The following is a 14,175-nucleotide window of genomic DNA, read 5'->3' on the forward strand; positions in this document are numbered from 1 at the left end:
TTGGGCTCCCTGGGGATTGGAATGGTATGATGGCAGAGGGACTCTGCCTTGTGGAGAGAAAGGGAGGGAACAGATTCATGGTACTCGAGAGTAAACCAGTTAAAGAGAGACAATGACTGTCTCTGACGTGAGTCCCTTCTAGTCTTCTTTGGCTGGGAAGATGGTGGCTACAATTCAGGCCCTTGTGGGCAGGCTAGAAAGAGGGTTGGAGCAGTGAAGTGAGTGATGGCAGGGAGAGAAAGGACCCTCGGGGCTTTGACAGAGTGGGACATAGGGAGAAGAGAGCATGGTGAGGGGGAAAAGGAAGGCAAAGGAACATATTTGCTGTATAAGACCAGTTATATGTAGTATTTACTGTCAAAACTTTTGTAATGTAGGAAAGTTCCTTTGTAACTAAAAGTTTATTGGCACCATTGATTTTAAAAGGACTTTACACAGTAAAAATAAATGTACAGGAACAGAGCCTGATCTCGTGCCCATCTGAGTCAATGGCAAAGCTCGGTCTTGTTGACGTCACTGGTGCAAGGTCAGACTCATATAGTCTGATCCTGTACCCAGGGAAGTGAATGGTAACAATCCCATTAACTTCCAGGGGAGCAGGATCAAGCCCATAGTGCATAACATAGGGCTTGTCTACACTACCGTGCGGGGTCGATCTAAGATGTGCAACTTCAGTTACGTGAATAGCATCGCTGAAGTTGACGTACTTAGATCTACTTACCCAGGGCTGGCTCCAGACCCCAGCGCGCCAAGTGCGCGCTTGGGGCGGCATTTTGCCGGGAGGGCGGCAGGCGGCTCCGGCGGACCTCCCGCAGGCATGACTGCGGAGGGTCCGCTGGTCCCAGAGCTCCGGCGGACCTCCCGCAGCTACGGGGGACCTCTTGCAGACGTGCCTGCGGAGGGTCCGCTGGTCCCATGGCTCCGGTGGAGCATCCACAGGCACGCCTGTGGGAGGTCCACCAGAGCCGCGGGACCAGCGGACCCTCCGCAGGCACGTCTGCAAGAGGTCCCCCGGAGCCGCGGGACCGGCGACCGCCAGAGCGCCCCCTGCAGCGTGCTGCCGTGCTTGGGGCGGTGGAATTCCTAGAGCCGCCCCTGTACTTACCGTAGTGTCTTCACTGCAGTAAATCGACAGCTGGCACTCTCCCGTCGACTCCGCTTACGCTTCTCATTCTGGTGGAGTACCGGAGTCGACGGAAGAGCTCTCAGAGGATCGATAGTTGCCTGCCAATCCAGTGGGTAGTGTAGACAAGCCCATAGCATTGAAAGATACTGCTTTGTGGTAAGAATAATGTGGTAAGAATAATGTCATTAATGGAGAACTATGTGATGAGTGCTTCGTTCTGTGAAGAGTCCATACCATGTAAAGATACATTAGAAAAATAAAGTTAAAAAAATCAGTCACCTAGAAAATACTCATTAAAATCCATGAAAGTACTGAAATAAAATACTAAAATTCTTTATTTTTAAAGAATCAGTAAAGCAAAAATGAAAACGGAGGCACAGATTAATGGGCTGACTCTCACCACTAACCAAGTAGGGAGTTGGACATCCAGCGTAATACATTTTTAACAAACTTTTCCACTATTTTTCCTGTTACCTCTGTGAAATCTTCTTGCTACTAGCTGATGCACTGAATGCATCATTCTGCCACATCACAAATACCTCTGATTGCAGTGACAACTTTGGTAAAGTGTGTCACTACTAGAATTTCCTTTTTAAACAAAGAAGTACCTGAACCAAAATAATTTAAGAAAAGGGGAATAAAAAAAAAATCTTAAAATCTTAGTTGGATGTCCCTGAGAGCTGGATTACTGGCGAGACAGAGCACATAAACCCGTACTGAAGTCAAATTTAATTTTTTTCTTTGTACCTATCTACTGTATTTTGTATGTAGAAAGATATTCAGACAGAAGACTATATTCTGTAAACTGAAGTATGCATTTGGGTCAATACGAACCCTGGCCAAAACATAACAAACAGAAACTGAACTGTCTTAAAGAAAGCTTAGTTCACTTAGTTACCTTATGAAATCAGAAGCTAGGAAAAATGCACGGGCAAATTCAAAATGGAAGTTGACTGTAAAGGGTTAATAATCTCTCATCATGTTGGAGACTTCCATTTCTGGTTCTACGTCAGGGTTTCCTCAAACAGGGGTCGCCGCTTCTACAGGGAAAGCCCCTGGCGGGCCGGGCCGGTGCGTTTACCTGCCCCGTCCGCAGGCCTGGCCGATCGCGGCTCCCACTGGCCGCGGATCGCTGCTCCAGGCCAATGGGAGTTGCTGGAAGTGGCGGCCAGTACGTCCCTTGGCCCGCGCCACTTCCAGCAGCTCCCATTGGCCCGGATCAGCGATCCGCGGCCAGTGGGAGCCGTGATCGGCCAGGCCTGCAGACGGGGCAGGTAACACACCAGCCCAGCCCACCAGGGGCTTTCCCTGCAGAAGTGGCAACCCCTGTTTGGGAAACCCTGGTCTACATTGACCTTGCACCTGCTATTCCTATTCTAAAAAGCATGAATGCTTCTAAACACTTTATGCTCATGTTACATGAGCCTTGTATGCTACACTTCCTCTGGCAGATCATTAAGGAAAACACATATTACAGAACAGACAACAGCACAGCAAGCAGTACTTTAGATGGAATATTACTCAAATAATATATTTGTAAATCCCAGCACTGCCTAAGAATTGCAACCAAATATTACACTTAAATTGTGTAGTACTGCCAGAGTTTTGGATCGCATAACAGATAGTTAGAAAGATGTACTTAATCTATAATTTTTTCAGTAAGTTTTGCATTAAGTATGCTCTTTACACCAACATGACCAATGGTTTTTCAAATATGTTCATTTTAGCTGAATTCTTTGGAATCTGACACAAAGTCATCCTTATGTAAATAGCTAGTGCAAGACCTATGTGTGACGTTTTATACCTTGGGGTAGCACCCTATAACCCCCCCATATTCCTCATCTGTATATAATTGTGATATTACATATAAAGAATGCCTTGTAAGGCATCAGGGGAAAGGTTACGATCTGCTGAAAGTAATTTCTCTATCCATACATATAGCATTAATGCATGTGAAGTTATGAGAATTGTGTTGTATGGTTGTCACTAAAACATACTGTAAGTTGGAGAATCAGCCAGATATTAGCTCCCCAGAGGCAACAGCAAGGAAAGTAACCAACGCCCAATCCATCAACAGCCATTGTCCAGCAAGGTAGCTACAATGCAATGACTCACCTGCATGAGGCCACACCAGGAGAATTGCTCAACCTTACTGGGAGAGACTCAGGCGGCACACTTACATTGCAGCAGCTGCAGCAGGCAGTGTGACTCACCTGCGCCTGCAGCGCTGCAAGCGCCAGCGCCACAGCGCCAGTGTGGTCCCCCCAGCGCGCCCAGCGCTGTCCCCAGCGCTGTCCGGGATTCCCAGAGGGGGGGGGGGAGGGGAGCGGTTTTCTCCCTTTCCCAGCGCTGACTACACTTTGACTACAAAAGCGCTGCCGCGGCAGCGCTTTGAAGTTTAAGTGTAGCCATAGCCTCAGCAATGCCCCCAGACATGCTTGGACTTGTGTTTTCCAAGCACATGGAGTGAGGGTATAAAACAGACAGAGTGGACACATACTGGGCCTTTTCTCCTGCCCCCACCTACGCTGCAAGCAACTAAGACACTGAGAAGAAGACAAGACTCCAACAGAGGAGATTGGCCCAGGTTTAAGGAACAAACCTGTATATTAAGGACTGCAATATCCAGTGGGGTAAGAAAAACTGCTTAATCGAGATATTGCCCAGTGTAATAGGGTTGAGAGTTTAGACTGCATGCTTTTATTTTATTTTATTTTGGTAACTAACTCTGACTTTTTTTCCTATCACTTAATATCACTTAAAATCTATCTTTTATAGTCAATAAATTTGTTTAACTGTATCTTTACCAGTGAGCTGGTATGAAGTGTGGGGGAAAATCTGCTCAGGCTTGACAAAGGCTGATGTATGTCCACTTTCCATTGTTGAAGTGGTGAACCAATTAATAAATTAGACGGTATATTCCTGAGGTATAGTACTGGGAGCTGGGGTGGGGGGGGGGAGGAGGAGGGATTTGACTGGTGTCTTTCTCTGTGTGATTCATGAGTGCCTCAGGGAGCACTCATGCAATCTAGATGGGTGTGGGGCTCCACATGCGGCTGTGCTGAGTGATCACAGCGCCTGGAGGGGTTTGCTGCTGGTCACTAGCAAGACATTGTGAGAGACAGCCCAGGCTGGAGAGAGTTAAGGGGGCACAGCAGTCCCATGGTCCCAGGCCGCACCCCGGGGATATCTCGTCGCACTATGTACCACTTAAAGTACACATAGAGGGTTTATGTAGATTTAAATGGCACACAGGTCTTGTATTGGCTCTCTGCAGAGGGCTGTTCTTTTACCTTCATAGGTTAAAGTCAAATGTGGAAATCAGTTGTAAAGTATATATTTTGTGTGCGTCAAGCCAATCTTAAGACATGTTTTATAAAGCCTATTTCCAATGTGAATGTGCTAAAATTTATCATTTTATGGCTCCTGTTTATAGGGGGTTACTCTCAGATGGCCATAATAGCTCAATGGGAATCACATATCTGAATTCATGTTTAAGATCTACAGTTAAATCTTGTGCAGTAATTTGTACAACATTTATTTTTCTATAGGCTAGGAGAGCTAAATGTGAATTAATGCTATACTCTGTCCAGATCCTGTGGGCACACACATACACGTGAGTAAAACAAAATTATTCACATGAATGTTTGCAGGACTGGGGCCTTAGTGATACCTGAATGCAGCTTGATTCTAATGTCCATTTGATGAAATATTCTTAGCATTATATTACAGCAGAAAAAAAAAGATACAGAGTTGTCAACAAATTAAGCTTTCCGACTGATAGTATAATTTAGAGACCCTTACTGGGGACAAAAGTGTTATAGTACTATTTAATTAAATCCAAAAAGGTTGCAAAATATTAAAAACCTCAGATGATGACTCCAGCTAATCCAGAGCAATAATACTGTGTGGCTAATAATGAAAAATACAGCGTACCTTCTCAAAGTAATTGTCAACATAAAAGTGAATCTGGAACAGATTTTTTTTTAAAGAAAGGAAGCTTAATTTTTTTCCAATCTGCTTAAATTCAAGACATTTATTAATTCTTAACAATGGAGACCAGAACAGAGTGATATCTAAATGGTATTAACACTGAATTCAGTTATTAGGAGGCGAATTACTATGTACAGATGTCATCTAACATCTAGGGACGGAATTTATAAAATTCCCTTTTAATGATGGTCACATACATGGCCTGTGCAGGGGACAGGGTCTTGGGCAGTTCTCTCTCTAGAGATACTTACCTGTGGGAGGGAAACTTCTCTTTCAGAGCAGAAATAATCACATTTTCCACAAAATTATCAGTTTCTGTCACAAGATCTGCTGCAGATGTTTTTGTAGACACATGTTTTTCCTCTGTAAGAGCTTTCTTAATAATCTGAAAGAGGAGTATACACATCAGATTTATTTCTGCAATTCCTTCCCTAGACACTAACAAAATATATTACATCTGAGGTTCTCTGCGGACCCTAAAATCTATTGACACATCAGTATGCTACCATGCAAGAGAAGGGATTCAGTTCTGGGACTCAAAATCCATCTTGTTTGTTCAGGGGCAGAGAATACTGAGGCAATGAGGGTAGGACACATCTCTCTATAACAATCCCTCTAACTAGTTTAGGAAAGTCATTGACAAGCTCTGGAAGGAAATGCAGCCACAAGTATAGATAGTAAGGATAGCAGCAGATGGACACATTAAGGATTGGAAAAATTAGGGGAGAGACCCAGGGGAAAAAGGAAGATCCTCAGGGCTTAGGAGTTTTCTTTCCCCTTCCATCGGAAATACAATATTAACAAAAATAAACTACGGGGGCAAAACTCCCACCTCTTACATTTTAAAAAGTGACAAGAAATGTAAACCATACTAGTTTGGCTCTGAAAAGAAGCCTTTTATATCAGATTTGGGCCAAGATTTTCAAACGTGAGCGTCTAGTGTTAGGGGCCTAAGTCCACATAGGTGGCCAGATTTAAAAAAATGCTCAGCACCTTGTGAAATTGGTGGTAGTTGCTGGGTGCTCAACACCTTTCAAAAACTGGTCTCTTATTTAAGTGTGTAAAGATGGACTTAGGAGTCTAACTCTGGGCTCTGGTTTTTTTTTTTAAATCTTGGTGTTATGTTTTTTAATAAATTGAAAGCCATACTAAACTAAAGTAAATATGATGCAAATTCACAAATGGGAAAATGATGAATGACAAACTTCTTCCTACTTTCACCTCTCTTGCTGTTTCTTACTTCATAAGGCAAGACATTATGAAACGAGGCATGATGACAATGTTTCTCTTGGAGGAACAACTAACTTATTTTTATAACCAAAGACAATTATGAAGTACCTAAGAAAGGACATCAAAACAGTCAGTGATAGAAAAGACAAATGAATGTAATTGCTGGATTTGTACATAACTATACAAAATAAAAAGCAACATCAAACCAATATTCCAAACACAACCTCCTCCTCAGGCATATTTTTTTAAAAATCCTTCAATCAAAACTCTGGCATTGAAGTATTTTTAAACCTACCTAAAGAAAAGCCATTTATGTTCAAATGGCAGTTTGTTCTACAGTACTGTGAATGGGACTGGAAACCAGGAAATTCCAAATTCCTATTACATTTCTTGTTTATCATGGGCAAAAATATTACATTTGAAGGGTTTCAGTCTCTTAACTGTTATAGTGACCGTCCTTACATAATCTGGACCATGACTTGCTGTGGAGCCCTAGGAAAGTCCCACTACCTCTCTGTCTCAGTTTCATCAGCTATAAAATTAAAGTTATACTTATTTCCCTAGCTCATAAAGGAGTTTAAAGATTAATTAATATTTTTACCTTTGAAGATAGCACACAAAAGGTTTTGTACTATTGCATGGCAAAATGTTTACTGCAGAAAACTCCTTTATTTCCTTAGGCCTGGTCTACACTAAGGGGGGGGGGGTCGAACTAGGGTACGCAAGTTCAGCTACGCGAATAGCGTAGCTGAACTCGAAGTACCCTAGTTCGACTGACTTACCCGTCCAGACGCGGCGGGGTCGAACTCCGCAGCTCCAAGGTCGACTCCACCACTGCCGTTCACGGTGGTGGAATTCCGGAGTCGACCGGAGCGCGCGGGGAGTTCGAACTATCGCGTCTTGATTAGACGCGATAGTTCGAACTCCAAGAAGTCGAACTCACCGCGTCGACCCGAACGGTGAGTATAGACCTACCCTTAGCTAACTTAGTGCCTTGTGTGTGCACGATATCAAGGCCCCAACCTTTTAAGAACTTTACATGTGAGTAACTGTGCACATGTGAATGATTCCAAAATCAGTGGGCTCACTCACATGTGTAAAGTCACCATTATGAGTAAGTATTTTCAGGATTAGAGTCTAAATTACAACTCTCATGGTGTCCCCAAAAAGTCATAAGGCAGTCAAGTGAATTAAGAGTTCTCATTTGTATGATGTTATTAAATATTTATTTTTCTTAACACAGGGCTAGACTGAGCAAGGAGAAGTAAGTACATAAACTGGTCTGCCCAGGAGGCGTTCTGACTTAGAGACACACCTCTGAGTCTCAGTTCCTTTCCTGATTTCTCCTTGCTCCTGGGATGTGCCAACAGCAAATTACTACCCCATCTGTACGGGCTCAAATGACTCTGGCCAGGGGTTGGGGGTGTGTGTTTGGGGGTGTGGCCTAGGTTCTGCCAGTTTTCTGCCTATCCCCCTGTTCCTCTTATATGGACAACAAATCCAAGGTCTGTGTTAGCTGCATACATTGCTAAGGAGAGGGGTTCTTACTCCATCTCACCCACTTGCACCTGAAATCCAAGTCAGAAACTAGAGGTAGGTCTACACTACGGGGTTAAGTTGACCTAAGTTACGCAACTCCCGCTACATGAATAACGTAGCTGGAGTTAACGTAGCCTAGGTCGACTTACTGCGGTGTCTACACCGTGCTGCGTCGATGGGAGAAACTCTTGCATCATCTTACCTTATGCTTCGGTACTCCACCGGAACGAGGAGTTGACAGGAGAGTGATTTGCGGTCATTTTAGCAGGTTTTCACGAGATCTGCTAAATTGACCCCCGGTGGATCAATCGCCACAGCCTTGATCCACGGTAAGCGTAGACATATCCTAGCTCACCATGCTTAAATTTTTTGCATTATAAACAGAACAGCATTTATTCTTCATAAAATTAAATTTATCAAGTATCTCATATTGGGCCAAATTCTTTATGCTGAATAGTACCTTGCACCAGTCCACTGAAGTCAGTGGAACTACTTGTGGAGTAAAATACTTCAAACCTGGGTAAAAGGATTAGAATCTGGCTAAATGGTGAAAAAAATACAGAGTATATACAACAGAATCCCATTAGGTTTGACTCTTGACAGAACACTTGATATAAATACACTTCAAATGGCCGAATATAATCACCTAATGCATTTGGCTAGTCTTCCAAATTAGGTGTGGAGTCACGTAAAAGTCCTTCAAGATGATAAGAGCTATGACGGATAAGTGAAATCTATTCAGGGACCACAAAATGTGTAAATGAAATAAAAATAGCTCACCCCTCCTCAGTATTGTGTAATGAAACTGGCAACCAAGCTGCGCAATTATATGTTGGCTATACAAGTATTACACTAATCATCCTCATTAGATTACAGTTTGTCCATATTGTAACTGTTTATTTTTATATGGAAGGACAGATAATACCTAGTTGATGATGTAACAGCCCAGTAATTTAGAGAAGTATATATTGATGCTTCATTGCACCACTAAGTGGTAGATTGCGCCTGGCCCCTGTGTGATTGCACAAAGGGCAGAGAGAAGTGAAGATGCAAGGAGCCCATGCTTAAGAGTCTGACATAATCATGGTGTTAGTGTAGGGGACGACAGAGACTATTCCCATCTAGCATCTCTGGGGGTTCAAGCCACCCTAAAGGGAATGGAGAGGAGACGGGGCCATGGCTCCATCTCCCTCCATACCACACAGTAGAGCAGTAGGCTGTGGAGGGGAGATCATGCTATAACCTCCTAAGAGAGGGTACAAGGTATGCACTTGCCTGGCACACCTGAGTTTCAGGAAGAATTGTGCCTCTCAGCAGCATGGCTCTGGAATGCCCCTCAAAATGGGCTGTGCCTTAATGGCACAATCAAACCCTAAATACTGAATGCTTGGACAAGTGTAATCCTCCAAAATAAAATTATTCTTTAAAATCAGCCTGCCTATGTTTCACTACTAGATACCCTAAAAATGTCACAGAAAGACAAAACACATAAGGTGAAATCCTGGCCCTACTGAAGTCAATGGGAGTTTTGCCATTGACTTCACTAGGGCCAGGATTTCACACCTATTTCTGCCTGGCAGCTTTCTCCTTGTACAGTTTAAAAAAACATATGGAAAGATTAACATGCTAGACATATACATTGCCTAATTTTTCTCTCAGGACCTCACGTCTGGGGCTGGTCTACACTACAAAGTTAGGTCAGCTTCACTACATTGCTCAGGGTTGTGAAAACTTTCACAGTCTGTGCAATGTAATTAAGCCAACCTAAGCCCCAGTGTAGATACTGTTAGGTCAAGCTAGTAACCTCGTGGAGAGATGGATTATCTACAGTGACGGAAGAACTCATCCATCGCTATAGTAAGTGTCCACACTACTGTGGCTCAGCTGCAGCAATGCAGCTGAGCCACAGTGCTGTTTCTAGTGTCAACATACCCCTAGTTTTACACTGGTGTAACTCCATTGACTTCACTGAAGTTTCTCCCAATTTACACAGCATAAATGAGAGTAGATCAGACTCATATTGTCCAGTACTGTTGGAATATCAAACATATGAGATGAGGCCAGCCACATCTGTGTCATTATTAATTAGCTGCTTCCGAGCCTGTGGGGGTGGGACTAAGGAAGGCCACGCCCATGTGACAGTTTAATGGACATCTGGGTCTTATGAAAGGACTCAGAGAGATCCATATGGGAGTTGGAGCCACTATGAGTGGGAAGGTTCCTGTGGAAGGCCCTAAACTTTAGTCTGCAGGAGGCCAAATACTCTAGGGGCCCCAGTGCTCTATACCAGAGCAGGGAAGGACACAAGGAACAGAGCTCAGGCAGGTCTGAGAATAGTACTCCGGGGGAATCAGACTGGGGTCTGAATGCTCGATCCCAGAGCCACAAAGACTCGCACAGCTAGGCCACAAAAGGGTTTGGAACAGGGCTCAGAGAGTGGGCTAAAGAGAAGCCCCTGAAGGGCAGAAGAACCTTTTTGTTTGTTGGGACTTTTTCAGTTGGACTTTCCTTACCCTGGAAGGGGTAAGTTTTGTTTGTTATTTGGTTGGAGGGCTAAGCCACCTCTCCTGAACAAACCGGTGTCTGGCAAGCCAAGAAAATCTACCCTGGGGAGGGAAACTGAGGCAGGGGACTTCCTGCTCTGCCATGCTTGGCCAGCAGGGAATACTACAGTGCAGCTACAACCCCACAACAGGTCCTAATCCCACTTACTTAACTTATGCAAAAAGTCACCCCGAAGTTGGTAGGATTACTTACATGAATAAAGTAAGCAGGATTTGGTAAAAGAATACTCAACAGAAGAAAGATGGGAGAAAGTCCATGGTAAATCCACAGGTATAGTGAATGGGGAGGGATTTCAATACAGGCCAGTTATGCACAGAAAATGGCCCAAATTAAAATACTGAATCCATGCTCCCATGGCCCTCCAAAGTAACCGGATCCAACCTACACAGCACAGACCCACATATGTAATATACGTAAACAGAGCTAAACAATGGGTTCAAATGTGAGATCCATGACTTGGAGCAGGTACATTCCCAGATCAGACAGCATCACTATGACACATATTCATTCATGTAACTATTTCTTTATCAGACTTCTGACTTTTGGAGACACTATTCTGAAAGTATTAAAAAAATTCCCATTGGTGGATATGTATGCGGGCTCCTCTGCTAAACATGGATGAACATCTTTGAGAAGAAGAATACCATGTCCTTTTAAAAAACAATTCCATGGAGACTGATGAATTTCCTCTTTCAATTCTCATTCTTAAGGTTTTCAACAAAACAAACAAACAAAAAAAACCAAACAAACAGGAAGCCCCAGAAGATGTAGTTCTGATTAACTTCTACCAGAAATCCATAATCGGGATTTCAGTACTCCCCTCCAAGAGATGCTTTTGGTAGGACAAATACCACTGCCAAAATGTCCACCAACTTCTCACAGTTGCTTTGGCTGACTCCCGAAATAGGAGTGAAAGCACGACCTGGAGAAGTTCTTCCACTGGGCAGTGATCCATGTTGACAACTCTGGCTGCTAGAAGCATGTGGACCCAAATGGCTCTGCAGGATGCTTTGGCGGGCTCAAACCACTTCTGGTCAAGTCCCAAGGGATGAAGGGATGAACAGACATTCTCTCACAATACACAAGGGATTGGCAACCTTTGGCACGTGGCCCGCCAGGGCGGGAAGTGGCGGCCAGCACATCCCTTGGCCTGCGCCAGTTCCCGCAGCCCCCATTGGCCTGGGACGGCAAACCGTGGGAGCCGTGATCAGCTGAACCTGCGGACGCAGCAGGTAAACAAACCGGCCCAGGCCGCCACGGTGCTTACCCTGGCGAGCCGCATGCCAAAGGTTGCCAATCCCTGCAATACACTATGAATCAAGCCCTAAAGCAGCCATGGCTACCAAAGGTGCTAAGAACCCTGAGTTATGCCCAAGAAACAGCAAGATCTGACTTGGGTCTTCATACTGTAGAGTGTATCTGCTGGCATATACATGAGATTCAAACCGCAATGGAGTGTGGATGCTCAAGCATGAGCTTGGAAAGAGTAAGTCTGCAAGTGTGGATCCCACAGACCTGGGTTTACTATCCAGTGTAGAGATACCCTAACTCTCAGGTTGAGACAGATATTGACCTAAGGCCACTAAAAAAGATTTATTGCTATACCCCCTCTCCTCCATGGAGATGGTGATACTGGCAAAAGAGTTCTTTTGTTATGATATCCTAAATCACTTTCCTGTGCAAAGTAAGTTATAATAGCAAAAGGACTTTTTGGCTGGTATAATTACATCTACATTATAGCTTTTTCTGGCATAGCTGTTTTGGTTAGGGGTGTGACCTAGCTATGCTATGCTGGCAAAACTTTTAAATGTTGACAATTCTTTATTTACACCAATGTAAATCTGCAGTGACTCTTATTTTATCTGCCCCATTGTGAGAAGACTGGCAAAGCAAGAAGATAATAGCAGGCAAGAAATCAGTCATTCAGCTAAATATCTTTGACACACTCAGTATCTCAGAGAGAAACCCTGTTATAAAATGGAAATATAACATATTTTGGATATATGCATCGTGATATGAGGTATCCTCAATTCCCCATAATCCAGCATTGTTATCACTGTATATGCTTTTTTCTTATTAAGAAAGAAAATACATTAAAACATGTTTGCTAATCTTATTTTTAAATATAAAAAATGCTCCCAGTCACAAAATATGCCTGCTTCTGGAGGGTGTATTGGAGACTTTTCCTTCATACTGCTAATTAGAGAATTAAAAAAAACAAACCCCAAACCACAGACCATTATTTTAGATACATTCTGAAATTATTTTGAAATGTGGAAAAAATACTCCCATGGTGGAATTTCCCTTAAATATCATACTAAGACGGTATATCATTACTGCAGTCTCATTTTTCCTCAAGAAGACTTTGATGATGCCATTCATCTAAAAGATCATTATTGGTGGCTTGAATATTTGCAGTTCAGGCTGCTAAAGCCTGCAACAAACAAACAAAATGATAGACTAAAGGCCGCATTGCTACATGTTTGCTAAAAATATCACCTATGCTCCGCTTATATGAAAGCAAAATCCCTCATTGATATTCAACACGATGCTGAAAACTCAGCCTATGTGAAGCATGCAATGGCAGGTCTCTACCTCAGCAAAAACATCTAGAGCCAATATGCTTTACAAAAAGCTTTTCCAGCTACTTAGTGTAATTGTTTAAAACGTTCCTGCGGGTGTTTAAAATATACACAACACAGTGTGTCATTTATAAGTCGGCGAAGAATCTGGATAAATGTAAGGCAGCTTTGTCACTGCACTTGACCTGACCCAGTTGGCTCTGTTACCTCCTCTTACACTAATCCCCTCCCCTTCAGAGATTTTTCCTGCAACTCTCCCCCCCGGCCTGTTCCTTCGCCCGCCCTCGTTAACACCGCAGGCACCAACAGGTTAGAGTGCTGAGTGCACAGGAGTGTAGCCTGCAGCAAACAGTTCCGACCACTCCAGCAGCATTATTAACCCTTGCAAGCAAGACTTCCTCACCCCGGAAAGGGGCATTTATTTGGGGGACCGTAGCAGGGAGAGAGCCGCTGAAAACTCTCTACGGACTGCAGCACACGTCGTGACTGACACGCTGAGCAGATGCTCTTGCAAGCGCGGACCCTCCATTCCCTGGCAGGAGGAAGTGACTGACGGGTCAGAGGCAGGGAGCAGCCGGAGGGAGAGGGAAGGAATGGCTCTAGCTCGCCCCTGCACATGCTATCCCCACGCTGTGACCGGGGAAAGGGAGAAGACCGAGGCAAGTACAAAAGTATCAGGGTGGGCTCTTGCTGCTGCTAACCTGCCCAGCCCGCCGCGCCAGCTGCACCGCCGCCTCCATACACTCCTTCCAGGGGTCCCCTCCGGCCGCAGCCCCCGGCCCCTCCTCTTCGCAGGGCTTCATCGCAGCTCCTCCTGCCACCTCTTCTCCGGCGCGCCCCGCGCGGCAGGCAGGTCCCTGTCCGCCTCACTGCCAGGGAGCACAAGTGGGGGGCCGTGTCTCGGCTGCCCCCGAACCCCTCAGCTCTGCTCGGAAACTTCTCCGGCTTCTCCCCTGGAGCTGCGGGGAGGCGAGCGGGGAAGTTCCAGCTGCCGCAGGCTGCTGCTTCCAGCTGCGGGGTGTCTGTCGTGCTGCTGCTGCTGCTGCCGCCGCCTTCCCCCTCGCGCCTCCACCCCCTTACCCCGCCTTTCCTGTTTCTCTCCTCCTCCCTCTTCTCTTCCTTCTCTCCCCGGTGCACAGG

General features: G+C 44.7%; 1 protein-coding gene across 1 annotated transcript in view; it reads right to left on the reverse strand.

The window, feature by feature from the left end:
• IMPA2 (inositol monophosphatase 2) overlaps positions 1-14,104 on the reverse strand; it is a 35,410-nt gene extending 21,306 nt beyond the window's left edge. The window contains exons 1-2 of the mRNA XM_039524148.1: positions 13,737-14,104; positions 5,371-5,504 (exon numbers count right to left, since the gene is read on the reverse strand). Coding sequence (XP_039380082.1) covers positions 5,371-5,504; positions 13,737-13,838 — 236 coding nt within the window. The 5' untranslated portion in view covers positions 13,839-14,104. The remainder of the gene's footprint in view (positions 1-5,370; positions 5,505-13,736) is intronic.
• Positions 14,105-14,175: the final 71 nt, after the last annotated feature.

The sequence above is a fragment of the Mauremys reevesii genome, linkage group 2 (genome assembly GCF_016161935.1).
Source record: "Mauremys reevesii isolate NIE-2019 linkage group 2, ASM1616193v1, whole genome shotgun sequence".
NCBI classification, from domain to species: Eukaryota; Metazoa; Chordata; order Testudines; family Geoemydidae; genus Mauremys; species Mauremys reevesii.